Raw genomic sequence first — 26,356 nt, forward strand, 5'->3', positions numbered from 1 at the left:
AATAGGGATGCACACACAATTACATTTTTGAGAAATGTCACATTACAACATGTTCTGTGTAAAATGAATTTTAAACAAGCTGGAAACTTAGTTTTTAATATACCCTTATCAGTAGAAGCTTATTAACACAGGGTACAACTACATTATCCATGTCGGTATCATTTTAAAAGATAACAAAACAATTTAATAACTGTTAATGCATATAACTAATGATAAAAGTGGCATTTTTTAACAGAAAAAATTGTAAATTCATATCCTTCCCAAATTAAATGTCTTGAGGTTTGTAAAACCTGAAAGTACACAACTTGATGTCATTAACAAGGCTTAAAACTGAAAATATTTTTGATATTGTAATGAAAAAATAAAACAATGTAAATAGAATTTTATAAACCTAGAAAGCCTTACAAACCTAAATTTCTTTTATCCATTAATAAAGTGCATGTTGTTAACATTTAAACTGAGTTAGCAGTGAAGGTCATAACTTCCAAAAAAGCAGAATGGAGGCTCCTCTTCAGCCCAACCATGCTTTTGTAATCTGAATTCGCCAAACCAATTTTTACAATTACATCATAGTAATTGAAGTGATATTGCTTAGAAGTTATCGGTCATGATTAAACATTAAGCAACAGTTTTCCTACAATAACCCAATTTTAACAGAATATTTAGATCGAATAAAAAAAAATACAGGGATTTTTAGTATCCTTTTTATTATTATTTTTTTAAGCACAAATGCCCACACAACTTTGACTTACAAGGTAGTTCTATATATAAATTGTTAGTGACCTTGATATTATAAACTACATACAATTAAATGTGGTTTCCAGGGTACATAATTATGCTTCTCACACCAGAGGACAATTCTAGCTGAGATTAAAAACGAAGTGTGACACGAACATGTCCACTCATACGTAACAGAATGGGAAGTCTCCCTCAGTTTACGCAGATGGCTTCTACTCGTCATTGCACAGTGCGAATTTGTAGGGGAAAAAATAATACACTAACCCTTGGGTCCCATACAGGCAAATTAAGATTGCATTCTTCAGGTTGTTTCAATAGGACTGGATTTGGCCATTCCCTGTTTAAAAAGATTGTAGCACTTGATAAGACTATTGGATATTACCATCTACACGTATTTTGCTAAACATACAGCATTTGTGAATGTGATTCTTCTTCATTCATTTTGCACTCTTGGTACACATAACTTTTTACTCCTCTGTTGAGGTTAAGACTATTTGGATTAATTTTTCTCTATGAAATTAACTCCAACCACCTGGTAGCTTTCTTAAGACTGAAGTCAAACATCTTCTCTACCTCTCAAAGAACTGATAAAGCACTATTCAAATTAAAAAGTACTACCCCAAGACAATCTGATGTGTTCATCTCAAAGCTGAACAGGATAAAATCTCCCATGAACAGACATAAATCCTATAATCCTATCTTTATGCTAGCTCCAAAGACAACCCAGGATGAAAAGCTGATTCATTATAGGCAAAGAAGTATGAATAATTATAATCTCTATTTCATGACTTAAAGGTTATTAACATGAATATGAGTAATGATGTGAACACACTGTTTTAAAGACATGTCCTGTGAGTTATCTACTTCAGTCTTTATATAAGAGATTAAAAACTGGAAAACAGTTGGCACCTTTAGTATCAAGATCGTTGCTGTTGCTCATTTACTAAGTTGTGCTGACTCTTTCCGAACCCATGGACTGCACCACACAGTATCAAGATTAGCTTCTTAAAACTATTACTTGCTATGTACATGCAGCATTAAGAGAAATTCTGACATTTTTCTCACCAATTTTGGTTATATATAATTAAGTGCTATTAAATCCATAAATTACAGGGTGTGTTCTGAAAAGTGTGGCAAAGCTCTAATTATAAATTGTCTCTGATAACTCTTAATTTTTATAAAACAACTAAAACACTATTTTAGAGGGAGAAGGTAGAGAGGTTGACACAAATAGGGAAGACAAAGCTTTCAGATCAATTTGATTAAAAACCAAGAACTCTAACCTTTTGGGTCAAAGCAACTAATAAGAAATAGCAATCTTTTATCTTACTTAAATAACGGTTGACAAATGTGACCAAGCTTAAATGAGGAAGAGCTTTAAAAAAATCCTTTCCTGGGTTGTTAATTAATTTCAAAGGGATAATCAATTGCTTTTCAAGCACTTTAGTTATCCTTAAAAGCTATATAAACATTTATATCTTTAATATTCTACCAAAGATGAATGGGCAGCTGAAAGCAAAACAAACAACCACGAGAAACTAAAGGTCTACAGATTTAGAAGAATTCTAAAAGAGGTGGTAAGTTTTATCCAAAGTAACTAATATCCCAACCTATCAACTCACTGGATTTTAGCAAACATTACAGCTAAAATTCAGAGTTTATTTGGAGAGGAGGTTTACTCATGGAAGTACAAACAGCACCTGCCTCACTACCCTGGGAAAGCTGGCAAAAGGAAGAGAATTAGGCTTGTCACTATATACAACATGATCTCCCCAAGGCTATCTACACTGCTGCATCGTGAACTTAAATTTGAATCTGAGACCAGCTGCAGAAATGTCATAAAAATAAGACTAAACTTCAGTGTCTACAATCAATTTTATTTTAATATAATCTAAACACATACCATTTAGAAAATACCAAGAAAAATTTATGTACAAGAGTTGACGCTATTGCATTTGGATAAAGCTGGCAAGTTCTTGCTACTAGCATAGCCCAGGAAACACCACCGAGGAAACCTAATATATTGGAATAGATGTTGTGGCCTGTTGATAGGGAAAAGCAAAAAGGAAAAGTTAGTGTTGAACAAAAGCTTAAACATGTTTAATAAGCTAGCCAACAAATTCTGAACTCACGTTTGGCCCACAGTTTGATAGCTCTCAGGGTTAACCTGAAGTTGTCAATGTTTGGTACTAGATGTAAAATTTCATCGGTTACCCTGCAACCTGATCAATAGGAGTAAAAAGAAAAAAAAAATTAAATCATCAAAGGTTTAATGAGAGTATTTCTTTTAAATTTTCTGAGACTAATGTCAAATTAAATAAAAATCTGCTTGGTAAAACCAGTAATGTTAATAAAGAGGCACCACAAGCACTACCCTAAACCAAAGAATCTGAACTGTACTCTGCCATCTCAAACTTTCAACCCAGAATTAAAATGTCTTCCAGTTCAGACACACTGCCTAGAGCGTGGTCCACTGAAGTTTCTAAGAACTGTTCTTTAAGAGCACTGTAACAAGCAATGGTAAAGTAAGTGTTCAAATGCAGCAGACAGATGAAAATGTTACCAAGGTTATCGGGATCAAAATCTAAACAGAGTTACACAGTGAGACCTAAACCACCATCAAGAGTACAAATGTCAGACGGTATTTAAAAGTTCCAGAGAGCAAAGAAATAACAGTGCAAGACACCGATGAATACAACAAATTACTAAATGTATCACTGCAATCTTAACTATTAAGTAAAAAAGCTCATTTTATATGACTCACTACAGATAAATAATAGGGCTATTAAAAGCTTCATTACAAAACTCGAGTTAAAAGCCGTTTCACATTTGACCAAAACTGCTATTATGTGTAAAAGGAAATATGCTTTTACATACCGTTAAGACTTCTTATACATCTAATATCTAAATTTTTAAGCAGACTGTCATCTCTTAAGTCCAAGTCTTCTGGAATAGTCTGCAGTGCTAATCTTGCAAACAAAATATCAATCTAAAACAAAAACAAAGTTTAACCCTCTGTATCTGTCAAACTATTTTTTGAACGTTTTATTTTATACAGGAATATAGTTGATTAACAATGTTGTATTAGTTTCACCTTTACAGCAAAGTGATTCAGTTATACATGTGCATGTTTTCCAAACATGTTCTTTTCCAAACTAGTTTTAAGACATTTCTTTTAAAAAAAGAAAATATTCCTTAAAACCAGAATCTTTTCATCAGCTGTTAACATGACAATTCCAAAAATTTAAACAAAATTTTTACCATAGGTATTTTAATCAGATCTTAAAACACAGTAATACTAAACAGAACTTTTATAAATAGTTACCCATCACTTTAACCATACTTACTAACTTTAATTCACTACCTTTGCTAAATGCATACATACTGGATTAATTAGTTAACCGTTTAAGTTTCCATCCATTAATACATGAACTGTGTATTGATCATATGCTGAAAGGTTCCCAAATATAAGGCTAATATGATTACATGTGACCCAAATAAACATGTCAGTAAAAAGGAAGCTTCTTGCATTTATGAACTTATGTATTTATACTATCACAGTCTATTTCTCCAACTTAGTTTTAACTAACAGAAACAAAAACTGGCTACTGACAAAATTGCTTTTTTTCTCCTTTTTTTAAGGAAAGGTGGAAGCAAAGAAAACTCGGCAGATTTCGTAATTATTCCTGAGGGCATGATTTCATGGTTCTGAACTTTGCTGCTAGAGAAACAAGTCTTTTTATAAAATCACTTTAAAAAGGTATACTTTAAGAGCTTACTGTGAAAAATCATTTAAACATGCACCTACCTATAAGATCAGGAAAAAACTACACAAATTAAGTTTTTGGTATAGTCTAAATTTCCCAATAATACAGATACCAAAATCTAGTTTCTCCCCCAATTTAGACAGAAATAATAAAGACTGCAGACTTCCCCGGTGGCTCAGACTGTCAAGCATCCGCCTACAATGCAAGAGAGCTGGGTTCCATCCCTGGGTCAGAAAGATCCCCTGGATGGAGGAGCGTGGGGGGCTACAGTCCATAGGGTTACAAAGAGTCAGACACGACTGACAGACTTCACTTTCAATAAAGACTACATGCTCAAAGGAGGAAAAATGTAAACTCAAAAAGCAACTCAGTGGTAACACACACATTAAATATTTCAACTAACCATCTGACTTTTGTCTCCATTCTGAAAAGTTTACACACACAATGAGGCGGGTCTCCACAAAAAAAAAAAAAAAAATCTTGGGAAAGCAAGGCATCACCCACGTTATAGGTTGTTTTGCATATTTAATAAACTGACAGTAAGTATGGCTCAGCTGGTAAAGAATCCACCTGCAACGCAGGATTCCTGGGTTGCGAAGACCCCTGGAGAAGGGATTCCTGGGTTGGGAAGACCCCTGGAGAAGGGATTCCTGGGTCGGGAAGATCCCCTGGAGAAGGGAAAGGCTACCCACTCCAGTATTCTGGCCTGAAGAGTTCCATGAACTGTATAGTCCATGGGGTTGCAAAGAGTCGGACATGACTGAGTGACTTTCACTTTAGTAAATCAAAACTGCCTGAACTTGATAATCCTTTACCAAATTTAACATTTTGTGTCAACTTATTAAAGTTAGTCATATATATTAGGTACTTATGCAGCAATTACAGAAACCGCTTTTTGCGCAAAACTTTACAACTGTAATTACTATCGGTGGTGGTCCAGCACCATCACGTATGCGGAAGTAACAGAACAAATACTAAAGCTGCTTCGCTGTCAGCTTTGCTGCAACTACTGTCATTACACACGCTGAAAACAGCGAAGAAAACTGCACATCACCTCAAGAGCCTAAGCTCAAGTATCCTTCCCTATCAGAAAACATTTCAGCACACATAACACCACATCACAATTTTCTCTCAACTTCTTACATATTTCACTTAAATGAAAGTCAAGGAAAAGTGCTGTTTGCAAAAATACATCGTTATATTGCGTTCAGTTCAGTTGCTCAGTCATGTCTCTTTGTGACCCCATGGACTGCCTTAGTGAGACTAAAAGTACATAGAATCTGCATATGGAAAATCTATCAAGGAAACTGTTCTACAGCAGCATTTCAAAGTCAGTACATTTTTGTCGGTATTTTAACTTCTAGTTTCACAAGTCTGTTTTTTTAGAAAAGACTAAAAATGTTATAAAAGAACAGGTTACCATTTCCATTAAAAAAAATTCTTATTAATATCACATCATCTCACAAAACTCTGAAATAAATCAAGTTTTTAACCTGCATCTATCAAAATTACAATAGTAAGAACTGTCTATTTGAACCTTACCTCTATCCCATCAAAACACAGTTTGATAACTGGTACAAATGCCTCTTCAACAGCCTGTGAGAAAATTAAGTAAGTTTAGTGTCTCTGAAACTATACACTAGAATTATGCTAGTTTTAGTACACTTAAATAAATGCAATACTTAAAACTGTTTAAATACAACTTACTACAATGCCTGACACAAACTAGGTTCTCAGTAAATACTTTAAGACACTAGAATCCTAAATCAGACAAGCCTCGGTTCAAACCCTTGATCTCTGCTACTATGATATATGATGATGGCCAAGTTGCTTAGTATTTATTTTGTTTGCCTCATTTCCTACTCTGTACATGGGATTACAGATTTATGACTTTTAGACTGCTGTAAAGAATAAAATACAAGAATAAAATACAAGCATGTATTATCTTAAGCTTAAAAGGGTCTGGCAAACTACAAGAGTTCAAAAAAGTTGATGGCTACACCATAAAAAACTCAATCAACTGACTAAACTGACTTTTTAAACTCCTCCCCTTTCACCCAGAACATTTACGTACTCTTAAATCTTTTACTTCTTCCTGTAATTTCAACTTATCATAGAAGGAGGTGAAAAAATCACTTCGATCAACATGTCTTGGTGCAACACACAATGCATCAATATCAGCACCTAGAAAAAAAATTAGGCCCATCAACTACTACTTAGTATTACAAGAAAATTATTTTGCACCTTATCATGGCAGTATTTGACAGTAATGAGCCTCTAAAACTGTACCCCTTTCCTTAAAAAAAACAAAAAGAAAAGCTACCAGTCAGTACAATAAAAACATGGCCCTAATTGATGGGAGGTATTTTTCCTAAAGCAACTCCTGTTTGCAGTGGCCCAGGTCAGCTGGGAGTGAGAGTAGCCTGACTCAGAGGGGAACTCTCACGGTAAGAGAAGGAATTAGTCAAGAACACACCCGACATCCTGGAGTCACTAGTCACAACCACGCTCATCAGGGAAACAAAAAGCATACAGTTACTCTCCATACATTATGACTGCTGCTTCCTGGCTCCTACCTGAACCTAAATGAGACCTATGCACTTCAAGAAGCACCAACAGCAAGAATCCAAAGAGGCAGATCATGGTAAGATAGTTGCTATTCATTTAGGACTTGACAGAAGGCCAACATCGAGTACATAAGGAGAACACAAAAAAAGATGATCAAAATCAGTAACTGGGATCATAACAAGAAGAGATCAATATGAAATCAGGTCAACATAGTCATTTTCCTAAAAGACTCAATCCCTGAGGCACTAATTCTGAAGGCAGGACGTCCGGTGTACTCATGAAGGAAGAAAAGAACATAAAGTTCACAGGACTCATCCAAAGCAAATGCACTGCTTCCGGCACAGAGTAGCGGGAGATGGGGAGAAGGAATAATGCCATAATACAGAGAATACTAGACTGGCAGATAACTTTTTCCGAAAGTCTTTACTGAATTTGTTACAATATTTTTAGCTTTGGTCTTTTTGGCCAGGATGCAGGTGAGATCTTAGCTCCCGAATCCCCTGCACTGGAAAGCCAAGTCTTAAACACTGGACCACCAGGGACTGTCCCCCGACAGACAATTTTAACAGAGGCTAGTGGTTAATGGTTGAAAACTACAGCCTCAGACTGCCAGAGTTAGAATCCTAGTTCTGCCAGGAGACAGCTGGAAGCAACTAATCAAGTTGTCTCTTTAAGTCTCTGACTGCTATTTGTTACATAACAATATTGAAGAATAAATAAGATCATGCAGACCAAAAGCTTACTATGTTTAGTTTAAAAAAAAAAAAAAAGAGCTCAATAATGTTCTCCCCACAGGGCGAAAAACATACAAATGTAACCAAGAAAATATTATTAGTGATTGATACTGACTGAAGATACACATTTTTTTGGTTTTTTCCTTAACTATGTTTCATGATTTTGTAATACAAAGGACAAGGAAATCCACAGATTCTCCCGCCTGCCCCAAACTTTAATTCATTTTTGATCTGATTTCCAAACTGATATTCTTCAGGTAGACCAAATAATATACAGAGCAGCACTGCCCCAAATCACTCCCCAATGGCAAAAATTGTACTTCATGTGCACTTTCCAATATGATAGCCACTAACCACATGTGGTTACTCAACAGTGAAAATACGGCTAATTCTACTAAGAAACAGAAATTTATTTTACTCAATACTACATTGAAGAGTACGGGTATAGAAGGCATCACTTTATTTCATTCTTCTTATCACATTTAGGCTTCCTGAAGTACTTCCATGCAAACTGAAGTTGCATAATACACCATAAGTAACTTAGATGTGCTGTTATAATTTTTTAAAAATTTTAAAAAAGTATTCTTTCTCAAGATAATTAAAACAGTATTTACCTTTTGTATGTACTCCTAATCTATAAGATCCAAATGTAAAAATTTTCCCACCAACATTTTCAATTACAGATTGTGGAAGATTCTGTTGAAGCAAACAAAGAATTAGTCATTTTGCAGTGGAACACAAAGGCAACTATTTCAAGTAACACTGTACATTAGACAAAAAACAAAACACTTTCCATGCAAATTTATATACAAGGTAAACAAACTATAATCTCTACAAAATACCAGGCCTTCACAGATCAACCTAACTTGAAATTTAAGCGATTTTCAACTTTTAATCAGTGGTAATATTTTGCCATATTTTTTGAAACTGCCATAAAGACGACAGTGGTCAAGATCATGTGATTCCACAGAAGCAATGTTAGAATCACATATTTTAATCATGACAAGGTGCAGCATAAATCATGAACATGAGATTATAACAAAAACATATTCTGATTGCTTAAAAGAGATTATACTCAATGATTATATCAAATGTCTCACAGTGAAAGTCAAAGTGTTTGTTAGTCACTCAGTCATGTCCGACTCTGCCACTCCATGGACTGTAATTATAGACCACCAGGCTCCTCTGTCCACGGAATTCTCCAGGCAAGATTACTGGAATGGACAGCTATCCTTCTCCAGGGATCTTCCTGATCCAGGGATCAAATTTGAGTCTCCCACACAGGCAGATTCTTTACCAACTGAGGCACCAGGGAAACCCATCTCACAGTACATTAGACTGTAATTTTACTGTATCAAGAGTGACTTTAAGGTCAATAATGCTACTCTTAATAGTTCAGTAGGATGATTTAGTAGCTTAGTGGGATGATTCTGAACAAAACTAAACTTACTGATGATTTTCATCTTCCTGACCCTGGCACTACTCTACTATGGAGACTACTTGACCGCCCTTGGGGATAAGGATAATGTCTCTCCATACACACACACACAAAATCTTCATGTGTGCTAGGTCATTGTTTCCCTTTCCTTTCTAATTCCTCAGTGAAGTCTTTTGATTCAGTAGCAGAATATAAAAAAGACCACTCTTCCCCACCACCCTGCCAAAAAGACCAAACTGTTACTTCATACTCCAAAAACCCTAAACACAAATTGTAACAGGCTCAGGGACTCTCTTGTTTCTTAATTAATACAACATCACAGAAAAACAATTCAACTGAAAACTTTTTATAAATGTCAGAATATAGGATGGCAAATAAATCAAACTAAGTGGAAATTCAAGTTTTATATAAATTTTCCCAAAAGTATTTATAAATTAATTGTAACTAATACAGTAAAAATTCTCTACTGATTTAACTGGAGATATTTTTGGTTGTCACAACTTGAGGTGACCAGACAGGAGCAGTGCATTCAACTGGAAGAGTGCTGCTTTTCATATCCTCCAACATAATCCCTAAAAAAGAACTACATAAGGAATCCCTGGTGGTCCAGTGGTTTAGACTCTGCAAGGGCACAGGTTCAATCCTGGGTTAGGGAACTAAGATCAAAAGAGAGAACTATGTGGTTCAACCGTATCAACAGTGTCAATATAAGGAATTCTGCATCAAGTCATAAAACCAACAAAAGAAGAAATGCCCCCTAGGAGAAGAGACATGAAAGACCAAACCTGTAAAGCCTAACCTCTAAAGTCCCATTCTCTAACCAATTTACTACTGACAGACTACAGAGAAAAGGACACAAATGTGATTAGGAATGAGCATTAATTGCAAAAGTAAAAGTCACTCAGTCGTGTCCAACTCTTTGTGACCTCATGGACTATACAGTCCATGGAATTCTCCAGGCCAGAATACTGGAGTGGATATATGTTCCCTTCTCCAGGGGATCTTCCCAACCCAGGGATCGAACCCAGGTCTCCTGCATTGCAGGCGGATTCTTTACCAGCAGAGTCACCAGGCAAGACATGAAATTAATCCAAACAATTTTTGTTACCCTCAGGAAAATGAGGAAGAAGAATTATATCAAGAATTATCAGTTAATGAAACTAACAAGGCATTCAAATTACTGAAACAAAACTATCAATGAGATAGAACTCTTGTTTCACATTAAACAAATCTATGTTTTGGCCTTGTCTATGGTTTTCAACTTAAAGGTCTAATAAAAAGCCATTAAAGCAAAGCTGTGTTTCTACACAAGAATGAAGAATCACTATGTTCAATAAATGAGTAAAAATACTTAAACCTGCACATCCTTTGCTTTAGCTCAAAAGGAAGTTCTTTTCAAAATACGTTTTTACCAAAACTCTATCAATGACAAATATGTAGTACACATAGAATCCTCAATTTTGAATAATCTGGCTGCTAAAGTTTCAATTACTTGAAATATGTATACACTGCTCTAAGAAAACAATTATAAATTTGACTAAAGCTAGAAGATTTTAACTTTTCTTCTACCTTGATACCTTGCCTCAGGTTTTCTTCTATTTCTGGTTCTCTTCCCATCAATTTCTCAACTATATTATAGACTAAACATGCATTTCAACTACCCGGGAAAAATGACCACTATTTATGGAATTTAAAAAAAATGGCTTCTACACAACTTTTTAAGAATACATTTCCTTTACCAGAAGCCTAGTCATTGATTCAACGGTTGTATTATTTCTTTATAATGAAATATTAGAAACTCAAGGAATGGTATTATAAAAAACTAAATAAACTAAATATTCAGTTTGAGAGTTTAGTATCTGAAGGTCTAAAAATGCTCACTGTTACAGAATTCCTTATAAGGTAACAAGAGTCTCAAATAGTTAATATACATATTTAATACATTTTTAAAAGCACCTTTTGAGGGAAACATTATTTCTGACAGGTGTAAGTAATCACAGAGCTTCAGCTTTGAAGTGTTCAATCAAAATGTATTTATAAAATCACTGAATTTAATTCAGTTTTTCCTGTTTTCAAAATAGCGAGACACCAAATAGAAATTCTATTGTCAACAGTCTAAAACAAAAGATTCTAAACATTCAAGACTCTAAATTCACTCGGATAAGAACAGATAAGGCAACTGCTGTGTTCAGCTGATAAATTTCTTCCTATACAATTAAGTCACCTTACCTTGCTTTCACTGATTTCTCGTATCCACTCTTTCACCAAGTTATTTAATTTTCCCAAAATTAAAATCCTGTTGATAGAGGATATCAGTCAAGTATCAAGTTGTTTGCTTTTCCAGATCATTTTTAACATGCAACTTCCTAAATTTTAACTAGTTTTTAAGCTATCAGAAATAAAGTTTATAGTAGTTAGCTACATGTAGGCACTGTTTCACTGGGCAAAGCAATCTTTTAGCTAAGCAAGGCATTCGTCTTTCTCCTGACAATGCTGTAGTACTCTACTAACCAAAATTACTGCAAACCAAAATAAAGGAAACAAAACTTTATAAAGAGGGAAAGTTTTTTCAAGGTATCATTCTTGTTTGAAACAGATATATACTGGGGAGAAAAATTCTGACTCTCAGTACAGAACTCCTCAAAATTAGCCTACTATGTTAATAAAAAACTGTACCTTAAAAGAAGACATAAACATACACACACTGACCTGCGCTGCAGTTCCTCTTCCTCTTCAAAAACCCCAAAGGGCTTCAGAGTCTCCACGAGCTTCTGTGTGAGCAGGCAGTCAGTCTCCTTGGGCGCTGCTAAGCTGATGGGAGAAGTAATGCCATAGTGCTTCTGTGGAGGCTGTGTTTGCTGTGATCCCTGTGTTGTAACTGGACTGCAAACAGAACTGGGTAAAATTACTGCCAAAAAATTTCCACAATTTGAAACAAATCAGCATAACTAGAAAAAATGCAGTTCTAAACATAGTGGATTCCTTACCATACTCCAAAAACATGTTTTAAAACAAAAAGTAATGCAAAAACTAAATGACCAAGAAGAAAACTTTAGTTCTCCTCCCACTCCAAGGATTTTAACTTTGCTACTATTTAAACATCTAAATAAATTATAAATAAGAATCCAATCAAATATACTGCTAGAGAAGAAAATGCTATCAAAGATACAGTGAACTTCTAAGAAATTTTACTTCTTGAAGAGGCCAAATATGTTAAATTGTTATTTCTAAAGAGATGAGATAAATACAAAAAGTTTTACCAACACAAGAGATTCCCCAAGTGGAACTTAACATCTGACTAGCAATGAATAAAACTCATAGATAACGAGGCAAATAACAGAAACATAACTTGGAGGGGGAGAGTTATATTCACACTAAGCTTGTTACAGTATTTTTGCTAAGATTTACACTTTAACAATGATTAGTCAAATGTTTTTCTGTTTTAAGAGAAATTCTAGATTTTTACAACCAGAGGGGGAGAGTTATATTCACACTAAGCTTGTTACAGTATTTTTGCTAAGATTTACACTTTAACAATGATTAGTCAAATGTTTTTCTGTTTTAAGAGAAATTCTAGATTTTTACAACCAACAGGATTTTAACGTAACTAGTGGAAAGGTCTAGTATGTTCTAAATGGTTTAGGAAATTAATCTGACTCAATTTTTTTTTTTTTAAACCAATTCTTGTTTTTGTTCCCCTCCCTTTATAAGTCAATGGACAGGGATTCTAAAGCAGCACAATTATTAACTAAAAACTGCCTGGTCAAATAATGTACAAAACCAGGTAAGGAGAAAAAGCTAACATTTGAATCAGTTATTTGCCCCAAATTCTGTTCTTTAAGGAATAACTTATTTTATACACACACATATCTCTACTTCTTTCCAAGTTCTAAATATATATATATGTATATATATTTAAATTAAAGCACAATAGCCTACTAGAGCAATAAGGTGCAGGAATCCTATGCAGCTAAGTCCCATTATGCATTCACTACTGTCCTGGGTTCTGGTTTACACTAGGCGGGACTGTCTTATACTGTCTTCTGATATCAACACAACACCTAAGAATGCCAGAAAGCCCACAGTGTTTACTAATGAGTCAATAGACTGTACAGCATTTAGTTTATGCTTTCTGAACAAGTTATGCGTTGTCTCAATTTCAATTCAGACCTTACAGTAACATTTGCTGAATAAATATGAATCAGATTTATCTCTTATAGCAATTAATTTATGTCAGATCACTTTCTCCTAGTAACTTTAATATAAACTCCACTGCTATACAAGACTATGATGTCAATTCACAGAGCTGGGGCTCCACATGAGCACCAAGCACTGTCAAAAGACTAAATATCTCACATGATTAAAATATAGGAGTTAATGTAACTGTAAATACGTTCATAATACCTTGGTTAATACATATTTTTGTCAATCAACAAATAGCTATCCTCATATTCCATAAAACTGACATAAAAAAAGGTAGCCCTCAAAACTGCCCAATCATTTCTTTCCACCATGCTCTAATAGATTCCAGATAAATTACATATTAAGTGTAAAAAAATACACTTACCACATATCTTAGCGTAATTAAATTCTTGTGCATTGTTCATTGCTTCATATGAATTTTTCCAAGTAAACTACAGCCCTTCATGACCACCCCAGGATTATAAATACTTTTTATAAAGGATTTTAATGTAAGTAGAGCCAGTAAAGAAAATAAAGTTCATTCTAGCCAGATTTGGTTCAAGCAAGCAATGAGAGCTTTCAAGTCAAGTATAAACTGAATTCATGTTTTCCTAACTTAAACCTCTACTGATTTTTTTCTTTTTTCTTTTTTGAGCAAGTAATAGTTCATCTGCATTCTCTTCCTTTCTGAAGAGGCTAAATTCATTACCAGTTGAGTTTGAATATCACCAAAATATGGGTGCTCATTCTCTGTGGCATTACACTTTCTTGCAGACTCATTTTTTTTCTTTCTCAAATATTCAGGTTCTTCACTGTCACACAAAAAACAATGCTAGGAAAGCCCACTGTCTATTTCAACTATATTACCAAAAATACTGGATATAGGCTCAGACTTCTAAATTCACACCAAGTTTGCTTACTTTAATTGGGGGGGAAAATGTTTATATCTACATTAGTTTCCACATTAACAGTCTCATGGGGAAACAAATCATACCCCAGCTGTAAATGTTTATTAAAAATGTAGTCACAGCATAGAAGATAAAATCAGATTTACTCAACTCATGTAATTCAAAAAAGAACATATATATCACTTATCTCTATATGTATACATATTTAATACAAGTTATATATAGAATATATACTAATTCAAGAACACGTATGAAAGAAATAAAAATAAATCACAACCAAATGAAAGGAAAGAAATAAACGCATGTTCTGAAAGGTACATGACAACTATGCCTCCAATAAAAATGGCTTAAGCTTAGCCCAAGTAGTTAGACTCGGATTCTAGGATGCCAGATTCTCTGAATGTCTGACATGTAGAAACATTAGCTATGATTGAATGGAAGAAGTCAAATTTTTACATTTAATTTTAATATTAGAAATTAAGGAGAGGGACAAACATTTAAGCATCTTCTTTACTGCTGTCCTATTTCTAACAAAAATAATATATACATTCTAATGTTGGGTAATTTGAAAAGTTCTCCTTTACAGAATTTCTCCTGGAACCATACACCAGACAGCTAGCTATCAATCCTAAGAATGCAAAGCTCTTCCTCAAATTATTGAACACAGAAGCCATCTGTCCACAGTCCATCACTTTTTAGAGACATTTTTACCAATATGCAGTTTTCTTCAGACTTAACTATTAAAAAAAATAACTTCTACAATTATATAAAACAATAAGGAAAAAAACTAGATACAGAGCGATAGTATTTGTGATCCATTAAAATTTCTTTCTGGTGTTCCATTTAAATATAAAGAATGCTTGTGCTTTTCCTGAATAACTGGTTCACCTTCATCTCATGAACATATTCGTTGTCTACTTTTAGGCTACTGCCTGAATTCTTAAGGGCAAAACTGATGGCCATCCAGCAAGTTCTCTACAAAAATCCAAAAATCACTGTACTTCTGTAAGAACTATTTTAGTACTCTACTTTCTAGGGTACTAAAAATTATTATACCTCTGCTCTGATCCATCCTCTTCATCCACCTTTAATGTAAACAACTTGTCAGTTTTCAAAATATGACTAAAGCCCTTTTAAATCTTAATCCTTTCTAGATCAGAGCAAGAGATAAATTGTACCCTACCCTTCAAAATTACAAAGGGCTCTCCCAGTGGCTCAGTGGTAAAGAATCTGCTTGCCAATGAAGAAGGTGAGTTCGATCCTGGAAGGGGAAGATCCCCTGGAGGAGGAAATGGCAACCCACTCCCTTATCCTTGCTTAGAAAGTCCCAAGGGAGAGGAGCCTGGTGGGCTAGTCCACCGGGGTCATGAGGAGTTGGACAGGACTGAGCGAGCACACATGCACAAAGTTACAAAGGGCAGCAAACACTCCTCCCCCAACTCTACTTTTTTGGGGGTCAGGAGGGAGGGAGAGAGCACAATACTAAATATTTTCAGAGTTCTCTCATAGCATAGGGCATTTTCTTTATAATATTTAAAATAATTTACAACAAGGCAAAGCTTGCACACAACACATGCCCATCTTTACTTTTTTCTTGTTTTTTAAACTTCAACAACATTTTATATAACAACTCCATTCCAATACTTGTTCTGACTCTTGGCATCCTGGTCCCACTCCTTCTATTCCCTGGCTATGCCAGTCTGCCATCCACACTGCTACCAAGCATTACCCTCCTAAAACAGGGTAAAAACCACATGACTTCTGGTGTAAAGGCATTCAAAACTCGGTCCACAAAATCTGTTCTCAACCCAAAAGCCATCTGATAAAGAGAAAGCAAAGCTGATTTCACTTCTACTAGTTATGCTGCTCTGACCTCACCTCTGCCATTAGTTGTGTCACTTTTATTAAGTGGGGTCATTAAAGCTCTTCCCTGCTTTGGATGGCAAATTAAAAATTTAAATACTGTAACACATTTATGTCACAGAAGACCAGTTTCCAAACACAAAAATCTGTCCCTTCCCCATGCTAGGCTGTCAAGGATCTAAATCTAATCAGGGTACTTAGAAATGGCAACATTTTTGTGAAACTGGAATATGAATGTAGGCTGCTTATTTTGGCTAGAGACTTGTTTCAAAAGCTTAGGCATCCAGTTTAAACAATACTTGCCCTGTGAAACATTAAGAACCACTCTGCTGCAATAATTATAAAGCTAACTCAAATGCTGTAAGTTCCTATGATTTGTAAACCAGTTATGCAGCCATACTTTCAAACAGTCAAAGGATGATCAGTCACGGATATGGTATATTGATGACCACTTCAAGTAAAGGACGAAAGTAAGGAACACTCCACACTCCAATGAAAAACTACATTAGTTTTTGTTTTCACTGACTGAATGAAATCCAAGGAGGATTTTCACTTTTACAAAAAAAAGGCAAAAAGCAAAAACACTGTTCGTTTGTTCCGCAAGCTGTTTCAGAGGTAGCCTGCACCCTGAGTGGCAAGAATGGCACTACCACCAACCTTCTTTCCCAAGGAAATATGTATGTTCACTATCAAACTGCTATAACTTTTAACTGTGTCTGTGAGCTACTATGCTTTATCTCAATTTATTCTGTGCATCTGTTAGCAAGATGCATGTAAGGTAGCTGCTGCTTCATTTTATGCCATTTTGACTTACAAAAGGTTTCATAGGACCCCTCTCTTTTGGATAGCGAGGGAAACCTGTATCCTTAACATGCTCTTATATCAACTTTTTTAAAAGTTTCACTGCAAATCAAGGAAGCACATTAAGACAATCATTTCTTTCTGTCAGACTGGAGAGGGCTGATGTATATCTGGTAAAATGAAAGACTTATTATAAACATTTAATGTTAGCAATGGTATAAGAAAATCAGCACTCAAAAAAAAAAAGAAAAGAAAATCAGCACTCTTATCCATCACAAAGGAGGTGAACTTGGCATATAATTTTTAAAAACAATCAGGACTCACCAAATTTTTTTTTAAAGCTATGTCTAGCAATTTCACCTCTAGCAATCTATCTTACACAAATTCACTAGGACACAAGGACTCAGAATGAAGGCCCTGAAACTGGAAGACATGTCCTCTTTAATTTACAATACATTTTTAATACATAAAATGTGTACAGTAAAGCACAAATTTCTACTGCTCATGGGGTAGGAATACAATGGATTAGAGACAGACAGGCCAAATATGGGCCCAAAATCCTGCAGAGCAACAATGATCTTGAAATGGGCAGTGCCCATTCCAGCATTATCCTTTATAAAGGCACCATGCTTGGTATTTGTAAATAAATACCTCTCTTAACCCCCCTAGACTCTAGAATGTGACATTTCTCAGAGGAATAATACAAAAGATACCCAAAGTTGTTCGCTGGAACAGTTTACAGTGCACTACGAACTGGAAACCACCTAAATATCCATTAATATGATACAGGACTGATGAATTACGGTACATTCTTACAACTTACATCTATGCTATATAAAAGAATGAGGCAGGAGCATGGAAAGATGCTATGTCAGGTGTTGCAGAGTTTAAGTATGATAATAGTATTTATTGAAACCTCAGGATATTCCAGATAGTGTGGCAAGCACTTTACATTATTGCCAACTGTTTGAATGACTCTATTACCTGTTTCCATTTTACAGATGAAGAAACTAAAGAGAGGAAAGGCTGACCTAAATTCACTGGGTCAGGGTATGACCTCAGGCATCTGACTATAATCGTTAAGCCTCCAGACATCTTTCACAACATACAGTCTTATATCTTCAAAAATCATTTGTGTATTACATCCATCTTGTTGTTCAGTCACTCAGTGTGTCTGACTCTGCAACCCCATGGACTGCAGCCTGCTAGGCAAGAATACTAGAATGGGTTGCCATGCCCTTCTCCAGGGGATCTTCCCCACCCAGGGATCTAACCTGGGTCTCCTGCATTGAAGGCAGATTCTTTACCATCTGAACCACCTATGTCTATTACATCTATACATGCATAAAAATATACCAAGCAGAATTGACTGGTGGAATAATTTCATCTTATAACATTTTGTTTTGATTTTTTAAAGTATTTTTTAAGTTGATGAAATCATACAGAAGTTGAAAATCGAATTCTACTATTCACCATTAAGTTTGTGATGATAAAGAGGCTAAAACCAACCCCCCCACCCCGAAATCATTCCCCAACAGCAAGAGACACCGAATAACTGCTCAATTTAAATAATTAGCATTTTGATTATTGGCTCTGCAGTTTATCCTAATCAAACGGTTATTTTAAAGAACTGAAATAAAAACTTTAAGATGACCTCTTCAGTGTAATGATAGAAAATTAAACACAAATCATGATTTACAGCTTTAGAGCACTGGTAAAGCATCCAAGGTTATCTATCAAACTTCATTAATCCAACTTTCCTAAAAGCACTTTTCCTCATTTATTTTTTCCAGAAAACTATATTACTAGGCTGCAATTTACTGAATTAGGATCCCAAATATGTATAAGAGACAATACTAAAATCAGGAATACAAAGATAGTCTATCCTTAGTGACAATCTCAAATTTGGTCAGGGATTCAGATCTTTAAACAACAGATGGGTGCAAAGTAAAGCTTATAATAAATAATACAGAAAGAAAGAATCAAGGCTATGCCAAAAGAAAAGGATAAGGAGGTGTGCACTCTGAACAACCAGAGAACAGGAAAAAAGCAGTCTCAGAAGATAACACACTAATGGAAAGGACAACAAATCACCAATGGTGTTTTCGGAAATGGTTAATAATTTAACGACTTTCCCCTCAATTTAAACAAAGCTCAAGCTTCTGATGAATCCCTGCCTCCTCATATGGGACATTTGGAACTGGAGACCCATCTTATCAACAGGGCCAATTGCCTCAAACTGTAGATATGAGTCAACAAAAAATACTCATTTCTTGTTAGTTTTAGTCAGTGAAGTTAAAACTGAAAGCTTAACTTACCTTCCTTGAAAGGAATCAGATAAATCACAATAACACATTATATATCTTTATATACAACCTTTAGTTATAAATTATATAATTTGCTGTGTAAAGCCCTTAACCCTAAACATAATGTGTCCACTCAATCAGGATAAAAGGACACTGAACAAAATAAGAATATGGGATCTCTCTAAAATATCTGAATGTGCACTAAATATTAATTCTTAACAGAAAATATAATCTACTTTCACGAGAAGTTTAGAATATATTTAAATTTTACTAGTAGCTTAAGAGGCAAGCTTACAGTATTTGCTAAGACATTGTTCTAAGTGGCTATGACGTATCCCCTTCAGCCGGGGTAAGAGGTACTAACTACAGTCAGAACCTGACTACAGTCTTAAAACACGGGGTCCAGGTGGCTCACCCAGCCAGTGTTTAGGAAGCAGCAGAGCACCTACGGATGAAGCAACAGTCCAGCCTCCGGGGGAACAAAGGATGATGCATCCCAAGGTCAAACTTCGGAAACAAACAGTTGATTATACAGAGAAAAGCACTCATTACTCAAATGTAACAAAGGCCCGGTATTTTCCCTTCTTTCCTAAGGGCACTTCTAACTGTCCCTTTGCCATCTAAAAGGGGCAAGAAGTAAAAACAACAGAAACGGCCAAATTCTAGCATTCCTGCATCAGCATTTGTCAAGCATAAATTGAAAATGAGGGAAATGTAACTAGAGAATCTAAAAAATTTTAATAAGTGTATCAGAAAAAAATATTCAACAACGTATTATATCATAGTAATATACACATTAACGCCAGGATATGCAATTTAGATGCTCCTAATAACCAAAGTGACAGGAACACTATTCTTAAAGAAAAACTTAAAAACTACCAAGACTGTAAAATACAAGAGGCTGGTTTCTGAAATATAGAGGGAATAGAAATTTGAGAGACAATTCTGTAACAGAAGAGGAATAAAGATTATCTATTTGAAATTTCTTTTTTCTTCTTCCCAAAATCCTTAAGTTTTCAAACCAGAATGCTACAAAATTTTGCAGACCTGCAATCCAAAGATTAAACAAGTATTTCTCAAGAACCTTATCTTGAAAACTAAGAATACTCAAGACACAGCAACAGATGCCCACTGAGTTGAGGGAACACCAAACAGGCACACAGGAGACGCTACAGTACTAGGATAGAAATGAAACATGGAACCCAGACTCGGATTTGGCTCCAATCTACAACTTAGCGGGCTTCCCTTGTGGCTCAGCTGGTAAGACTCTGCCTGCAATGCGGGAGACCTAGGTTCGATCCCTGAACTGGGAAGATCCCCTGGAGAAGGGAACAGCTACCCGCTCCAACATTCTGGCTTGGAGAATTCCACGGACGGCATAGTTGCAAAGACTGTCACATTCGTTCATTCAAGAACTATTATCTCCTGCAATGGGGCTGTTTCATGAGTCAGAAACTGAGACTATACAGTCATTTAAAAGCTGCTGAAGAATCACGACGATGAAAATACCAAATAAAAGACAAGCCTCCTCCACCAACCAAAAGTGATAAATAGCTGGGACTCCAACTGGCCTCATTTTACCTCAAGTGCGCTTTTCTAAACTTGCCTACATGCAACTGAAGGTGAAATTTAATTGTAATGTTAACTTTAAGTAGTTCAGTTGCCAAGAAATGTAATATTCTGACGAATCAAAACATTTTAAAAGATATTTTCAAACTAGAAGGCTTAAAAGGGGGAGGTGGTGGGGGGCGGTCAGAGAGTAGGAAGTGAACAGGCTTATAAATTTACCCAGATCCAATACTTTCCCTCCCAACTTCTCCATCAAAAAAGCATGAATTGAAAACATGTTTACAGTGAAATATCACAAGGGCTTTCCCATGGCTCAGCGGTAAAGAATCCACCTGCAATGCAGGAGACGCAGGCTTGATTCCTGGGGCAAGAAGATCTCTGGAGAAGGGAATTGCTACCCACTCCATTATTCTTGCCTCGGAAATCCCATGGACAGAGGAGCCTGATAGGCTACAGTCCATGGGGTCATAAAGAGTTGACATAACTGAGTGACTGAACAAGGACAATCACATTTCAAAACCATAACCAGCATTACTAAGCAGCAAGCAGCTCATTACAAAACCTCTAAATCTTAAAATCTGATAGTCAAAATCTCTCAGATGTTACCCTTCTTAAAGGTTATCTAATACACTGTTTTTCATTGGCAACAAAAAAATGTCTTTGTATCAGGTGTGTCCATTCCTCCAGACAGTTCAAAACCCACCAGAGATGCCGCACTGACACCACCACTGCAAACAGCAGCCTGGGACAGTGGTCAGCTGTTACTATACATCAGCAGTTCTCAAACTTTGGGGTTTTCAGGACTCTCTCACAACTCATGAAGACTTCAATAAGCTCAGGTTTATGTGGATTGTCTTCACTGTTTACGGCATTAGAGATTACAACAGAAATTTCTTTAAATGCTAATTCATTTAAGTAACAAGAAATCTATCATATGCCAACATAAATGATTTTTTGAAAAATAATTGTTTTCTAAAACCAAAGATTTAGTGAGTACAGCACTATTCTACATTTTTGCAAATCTCTAATTCTGGTTTAATCAAAAACAGCTGGATTCTCATATCTGCTTCTGCATGCAATCCTGATAAATTGTTTTGGTAGATGCACAGGAAGAAAACCTGGAAATACACCACTGTAACTGGAAAGGAAGAGTATTTTAACAGTCTTTTCAAATAATTGTGGATATTCTTCTTTAATACTCCACCAAAAGGCCCCAAGTGGTAATTTCTTAAAGCCTAGTTACAATATGAAAGCAGAAACCACAGCAAAAAACCCTTTGTATTCTTGTATTAAAATCCATTGGTCCATCCCGCACTTACACCTGCCTTCCAAATGCTGACACATTTTAAAAAACAGAGTATTTTCAAAGTGTTCATTAAAATAAAATAAAGTGTTCATTAATATCACCATCAATCAAATCAGAAATATTTTTAATTATTGGGAGGCTGACAAGTTCACAATGGCAGAAACAAGCATTACGTAATTTTAAGTTTTGCTTGAAAGCTCAAATTTTATCACTGACTACAAACACTGTCAGTTGTGTTCCTTAAAGACAGACTCCATTTTCAAGTAGATGCTAAATCGTCAAGTATGAACATCATGGTTCATTACTTGTTCTTTCAGGTAAAAACAGAACTCCATGAGAAAAGCACTAGCTTAGCTCACAAATCAACCAGGTGAGCTCTTCACAAAACCACCATCCTTCTTTTTAGCAGTTTTATGTGTACTTTCCATTTTATCACAACATATTTAAAAGACAAACTCAAGGGTCAAGAGTCTTAGTAAAATTAACACTTTTACTGTTTCATCAAGGACTTTTTTCAAACTGTGTGTCTGTGTGCTTATGTGTAGTGAAATAACATAAAGACAACAAGTACAAGGCACCTCTGCCTTGATTCTTCCTAAAGCACAAGCATCATTACCCACCACTACTTTTATCCTACACTGGTGCAAATACCAACAGACTAAAAAGGACAACATCTCAACACTGTGAATAGTTTGGATTTTATGTACTCTAAGGATAAAAGACCCCCAACGTCCAGACTTCTATAGGCCACTCTGAAAATCACTGCTACACAATATTACTATCCACCAAAAGGTCCCAGTTCTACCTATTATCACTACATGAAACTACTCCAATCCCCCTTTTGTGACAACCCCAAGTATTTGGAAGAAAAGCTATTGTCTCCCACCAACTCTCGCTAAATATCTCTTCCAATAATGTCCTACAAATGTGGCATGAGTGTTAAATCATTGATAATGTTTATTCTCCTTGAAGTCTTTTCATTACCAGTGATAGCCAGAAGTGAGTTGGGGGGGAAAAAAAAAAACGATCTGACCAGCACAGATTAAGGCAGAAATTGGAATATAGTTCCCATACAGGTATTATACTTTATACTAATGCAGTGGCTCTCGGCAAGATTTTGGCCCCCAGGGTACACCTGGCAATATTTGGACACATTTTTGGTTGTCATGACCAGAATAAAGGGAGTGGGAATCCTAAAATCTAGAGGTCAGGGATGTTGTTAAAAACCCTAAAATACACATGACAGAATTATCGGCCTAAAATATCAATAGTACCAAGATGAGAAATCCTGTATTAATGGATCTGAAGACTATCAAAAACCTTGGAAACTTCATCACCATGGCTCTTAAACCGCGTCAGCTTTTCAAAATTGTATGTCCAATTTAGATACGCTTTGGGACAATATATGGGAGACTTGTTCACAATGTTTTCTAATGATTTTCTAATGACCTAACTTTAATAATCTGTATTAACTCCATCCATTCTGACAACTCATCTATAGTCTATACCTTAACCCCACCCCCCATACAATTTTAACAGCCATACTGAACATGTAACTGGAAGTCGAACACAATATAGTCTGAAAATCACAATTCAAAACATGAAATAAAATTAATGACACCAGAACATGAAAAACAAAGAAAGCAAATTAATGGGGGGCAGGGAGCCTATTTAACTTGGCTGTCTTTGGCCTTTCCAGTTAATTTCAAAAGGTCTACAGTACACTTAGGGTTAAAAATAAAAGAGGGACAGCTAATGAATACCTGTCCACATTTCAAGAAACACACTAAAAAGGCAATATTTATGTGTGGGAATCTGCTGCCTTCACTGTATCTCCCATTTTAAACATTTGAACTAACTTTCAAAGAATCTGAAGCACTTAGGTCTTTAAAAGAAATGTATACTTCCCTTCCCCAATGTTGGGAAAAAGTAGGTATAAAAGAACTGTCAATTTCTAAAAGACATAAATTATTTCTTCATTAAACCACTTTAAGAATACATTTCGTATTACTGATCAATGTTTAATACTGACATGATGGATTATCAGAAAGAGAAGTCCTTTTTCAAAAACAGCAGTAAAATGTGAGCTAACAGAGTCATATAGCATTACTGCAAACATTAAGGTTGACTTTAATAGCTGATGAATTGAAAAATGCCACAAAAATCCTGCTAAGACTCGGTTCTCCTAGTAACCCTTTTTATCGTTCCATAAAAGGAAGAATCAATTAACAGGGACCTTGAAGATTACAAGACTTCAGGTCTACATATTTAATTAAAACTAACAAATATTCTCATTACGGAAATAATATGCTGATAGGCCTCTTAACAAAATGACTAGAGTGGGTGAGAAGGAGCATGAAATTCTTTTCTAAAATATCGTGTAAGTACGACAGGTGTGTTTAATGCCTGTTTCAAAGTTACAGCCTCACCTGTAAAGACAGACACATACGTATACGTACATAAATAAAACTGCAAAACTATAATCACATATATTTGCAGAAGTTGATTTGACTTAAACAAAAAAAGCAAAAAAACACCTGAGGCTCTACAGTAGGTGTCAGAAACCCCAAAATTTCTCTTCTGCGTTGAAACAAAACTTCAAGGGTCAATTACATGTTTGGGGGCTATAACGAAGAGAACTCCTCAGTCCTTCGTTTCTTGCCCTTTAATCTTCAAAAATGGAAGAAATGCAGTCTCACTATTTAGGCCTCTGCACTGCTGTGTATATACGCAGGGAAAAAAGGCTGCAATCTTTCCATCAACAATGAGTTCTCAAATTACATCCCATTCTTTCAAAAAGAAAACTTAAAAAACAAAACAAAACACCAAAACTCTACAAGAGAAAGAAAGTAAAAGATGTAAGCCTAGTGGGATTAAATGCCGAAAACGAACTACAGTAAGAAAGAAAAAGTCTAGCATCAGAAAAACAAAAAAAGTTAATACTGCAGACGGAGAGAGACGGAAGCAGGAAGAACTCCGGCGACCCTATCAAAACAAAACCGGGAAAGCAATACGTAACGCAACGCCTTTAGATGGGGGCGCCCGGCAAAATGCCCCTTTTTCTGGGGACTGAAAGACTGAAGGGGATTGGAGCAGGGGTGGAGGGGATAGGGGTTTCAAACAGAGGGGCTCGACGCTCAAAACTGGGTTTTGGTTTTTTTCTGACTCTCGTTCATGCAAGCTAGAACGTGGAAGTGGGTTAACACTGGCGGACGACGTGGGCCAACTTGGAAACGGTGAGGAGACGTAGGCCGGGAACAGAGCAGCGGAATAAGCCCGCCAGGCGCCGGGGTGGGGGCGGGGGGCCAAGCCCGAACCCCGAGTGCAGACCCCGTGAGGAGCAGGGCCTTCCGCCCGGGCCGCTAGCCACCGGGTTGTTGTTTTCTGTTTGTTTTTCTCGCCTCCTTTCTATTATCGGACCAGGCGCGAGAAGTCGAGCTAAAAGGTTCCTCCGGCCCTTTCCGGAAGGGGAAGGCCCCCGGCCCGACAGCCGCCAAAGCCAAGAAAGGTGGGGTGGGGGGGAAGCGGGAACGGAGCACAAGGGGGAAGTGAGGCGGCGAGCGGGAGAGAGGAAACAGGAAGAGCCCCAGTCCTGCCGGCCTCCCCGGCCGGGCGAGAGCCCGGCTCCTGCGACCCCTCCCCCTCGCCCGACGCCCCCCAAAGCCCCATCGGCATGCGAGAGAAAACAGAATACAAATCACTTACAACGGCATCGTCTCCTGCGCCGGCACCGCCCAGTCACTTCCCCCCCGCAACCGCCGCCGCTGCCGCCCTGGGCATGATCCACTGAGGCGGGAGGGAGGGGGGCGGGGGCCTGCCTTAGCCCTGGGTCCTACCCCACTCCCGCACCCGCTCCCGCCGCTTTAAGCGCTTCTCCTCCTTCCCCTTCGTCCTAACATGGCGCCCGAGCGCTACCACAGCAACGTTCTAGAACCGGTGACGTCGTCACGCACGCCGGGCGCGCGCCTGCGCGAAGCAGCCGCTCGGCGCCGCGAAGCCTCAAGGGAAGGGTAGTTCAATAGTCCGCTGGCGCCCCCGGCGACTTCCGGCTGGCGTCCCAGCAACTTCCGCCCGGATCCCGTCCACCTTCCGCGGTTGCAGTCTAGGTGCGGGACCGGGTGAGAAAAGTGAAGGGTTGTTTCTCTGAGCGGCGGAGGGGGCGGGTGTCTCCTTTTA

The 26,356-nt window shown here is 36.8% G+C and overlaps 1 protein-coding gene across 9 annotated transcripts in view; it reads right to left on the bottom strand.

Moving 5' to 3' along the window:
• Nucleotides 1-26,109, bottom strand: part of PAPOLA (poly(A) polymerase alpha) — a 50,724-nt gene extending 24,615 nt beyond the window's left edge. For 4 of the 9 annotated variants that reach the window (XM_070477872.1, XM_070477869.1, XM_070477867.1 and 1 more), the window contains exons 1-10: nucleotides 25,886-26,109; nucleotides 11,955-12,140; nucleotides 11,475-11,541; nucleotides 8,422-8,503; nucleotides 6,580-6,689; nucleotides 6,048-6,101; nucleotides 3,616-3,727; nucleotides 2,871-2,960; nucleotides 2,642-2,780; nucleotides 1,003-1,075 (exon numbers count right to left, since the gene is read on the bottom strand). In XM_070477872.1, coding sequence (XP_070333973.1) covers nucleotides 1,003-1,075; nucleotides 2,642-2,780; nucleotides 2,871-2,960; nucleotides 3,616-3,727; nucleotides 6,048-6,101; nucleotides 6,580-6,689; nucleotides 8,422-8,503; nucleotides 11,475-11,541; nucleotides 11,955-12,140; nucleotides 25,886-25,893 — 921 coding nt within the window. In that variant the 5' untranslated portion in view covers nucleotides 25,894-26,109. Of the gene's footprint in view, nucleotides 1-1,002; nucleotides 1,076-2,641; nucleotides 2,781-2,870; nucleotides 2,961-3,615; nucleotides 3,728-6,047; nucleotides 6,102-6,579; nucleotides 6,690-7,081; nucleotides 7,149-8,421; nucleotides 8,504-11,474; nucleotides 11,542-11,954; nucleotides 12,141-13,812; nucleotides 14,572-25,885 lie in introns of those variants that run through there. The other 5 variants (XM_070477868.1, XM_070477866.1, XM_020899121.2 and 2 more) reach the window with 4 other exon arrangements.
• Between the last annotated feature and the right edge of the window lie 247 nt (nucleotides 26,110-26,356).

Source organism: Odocoileus virginianus, chromosome 16, assembly GCF_023699985.2.
Source record: "Odocoileus virginianus isolate 20LAN1187 ecotype Illinois chromosome 16, Ovbor_1.2, whole genome shotgun sequence".
NCBI classification, from domain to species: Eukaryota; Metazoa; Chordata; class Mammalia; order Artiodactyla; family Cervidae; genus Odocoileus; species Odocoileus virginianus.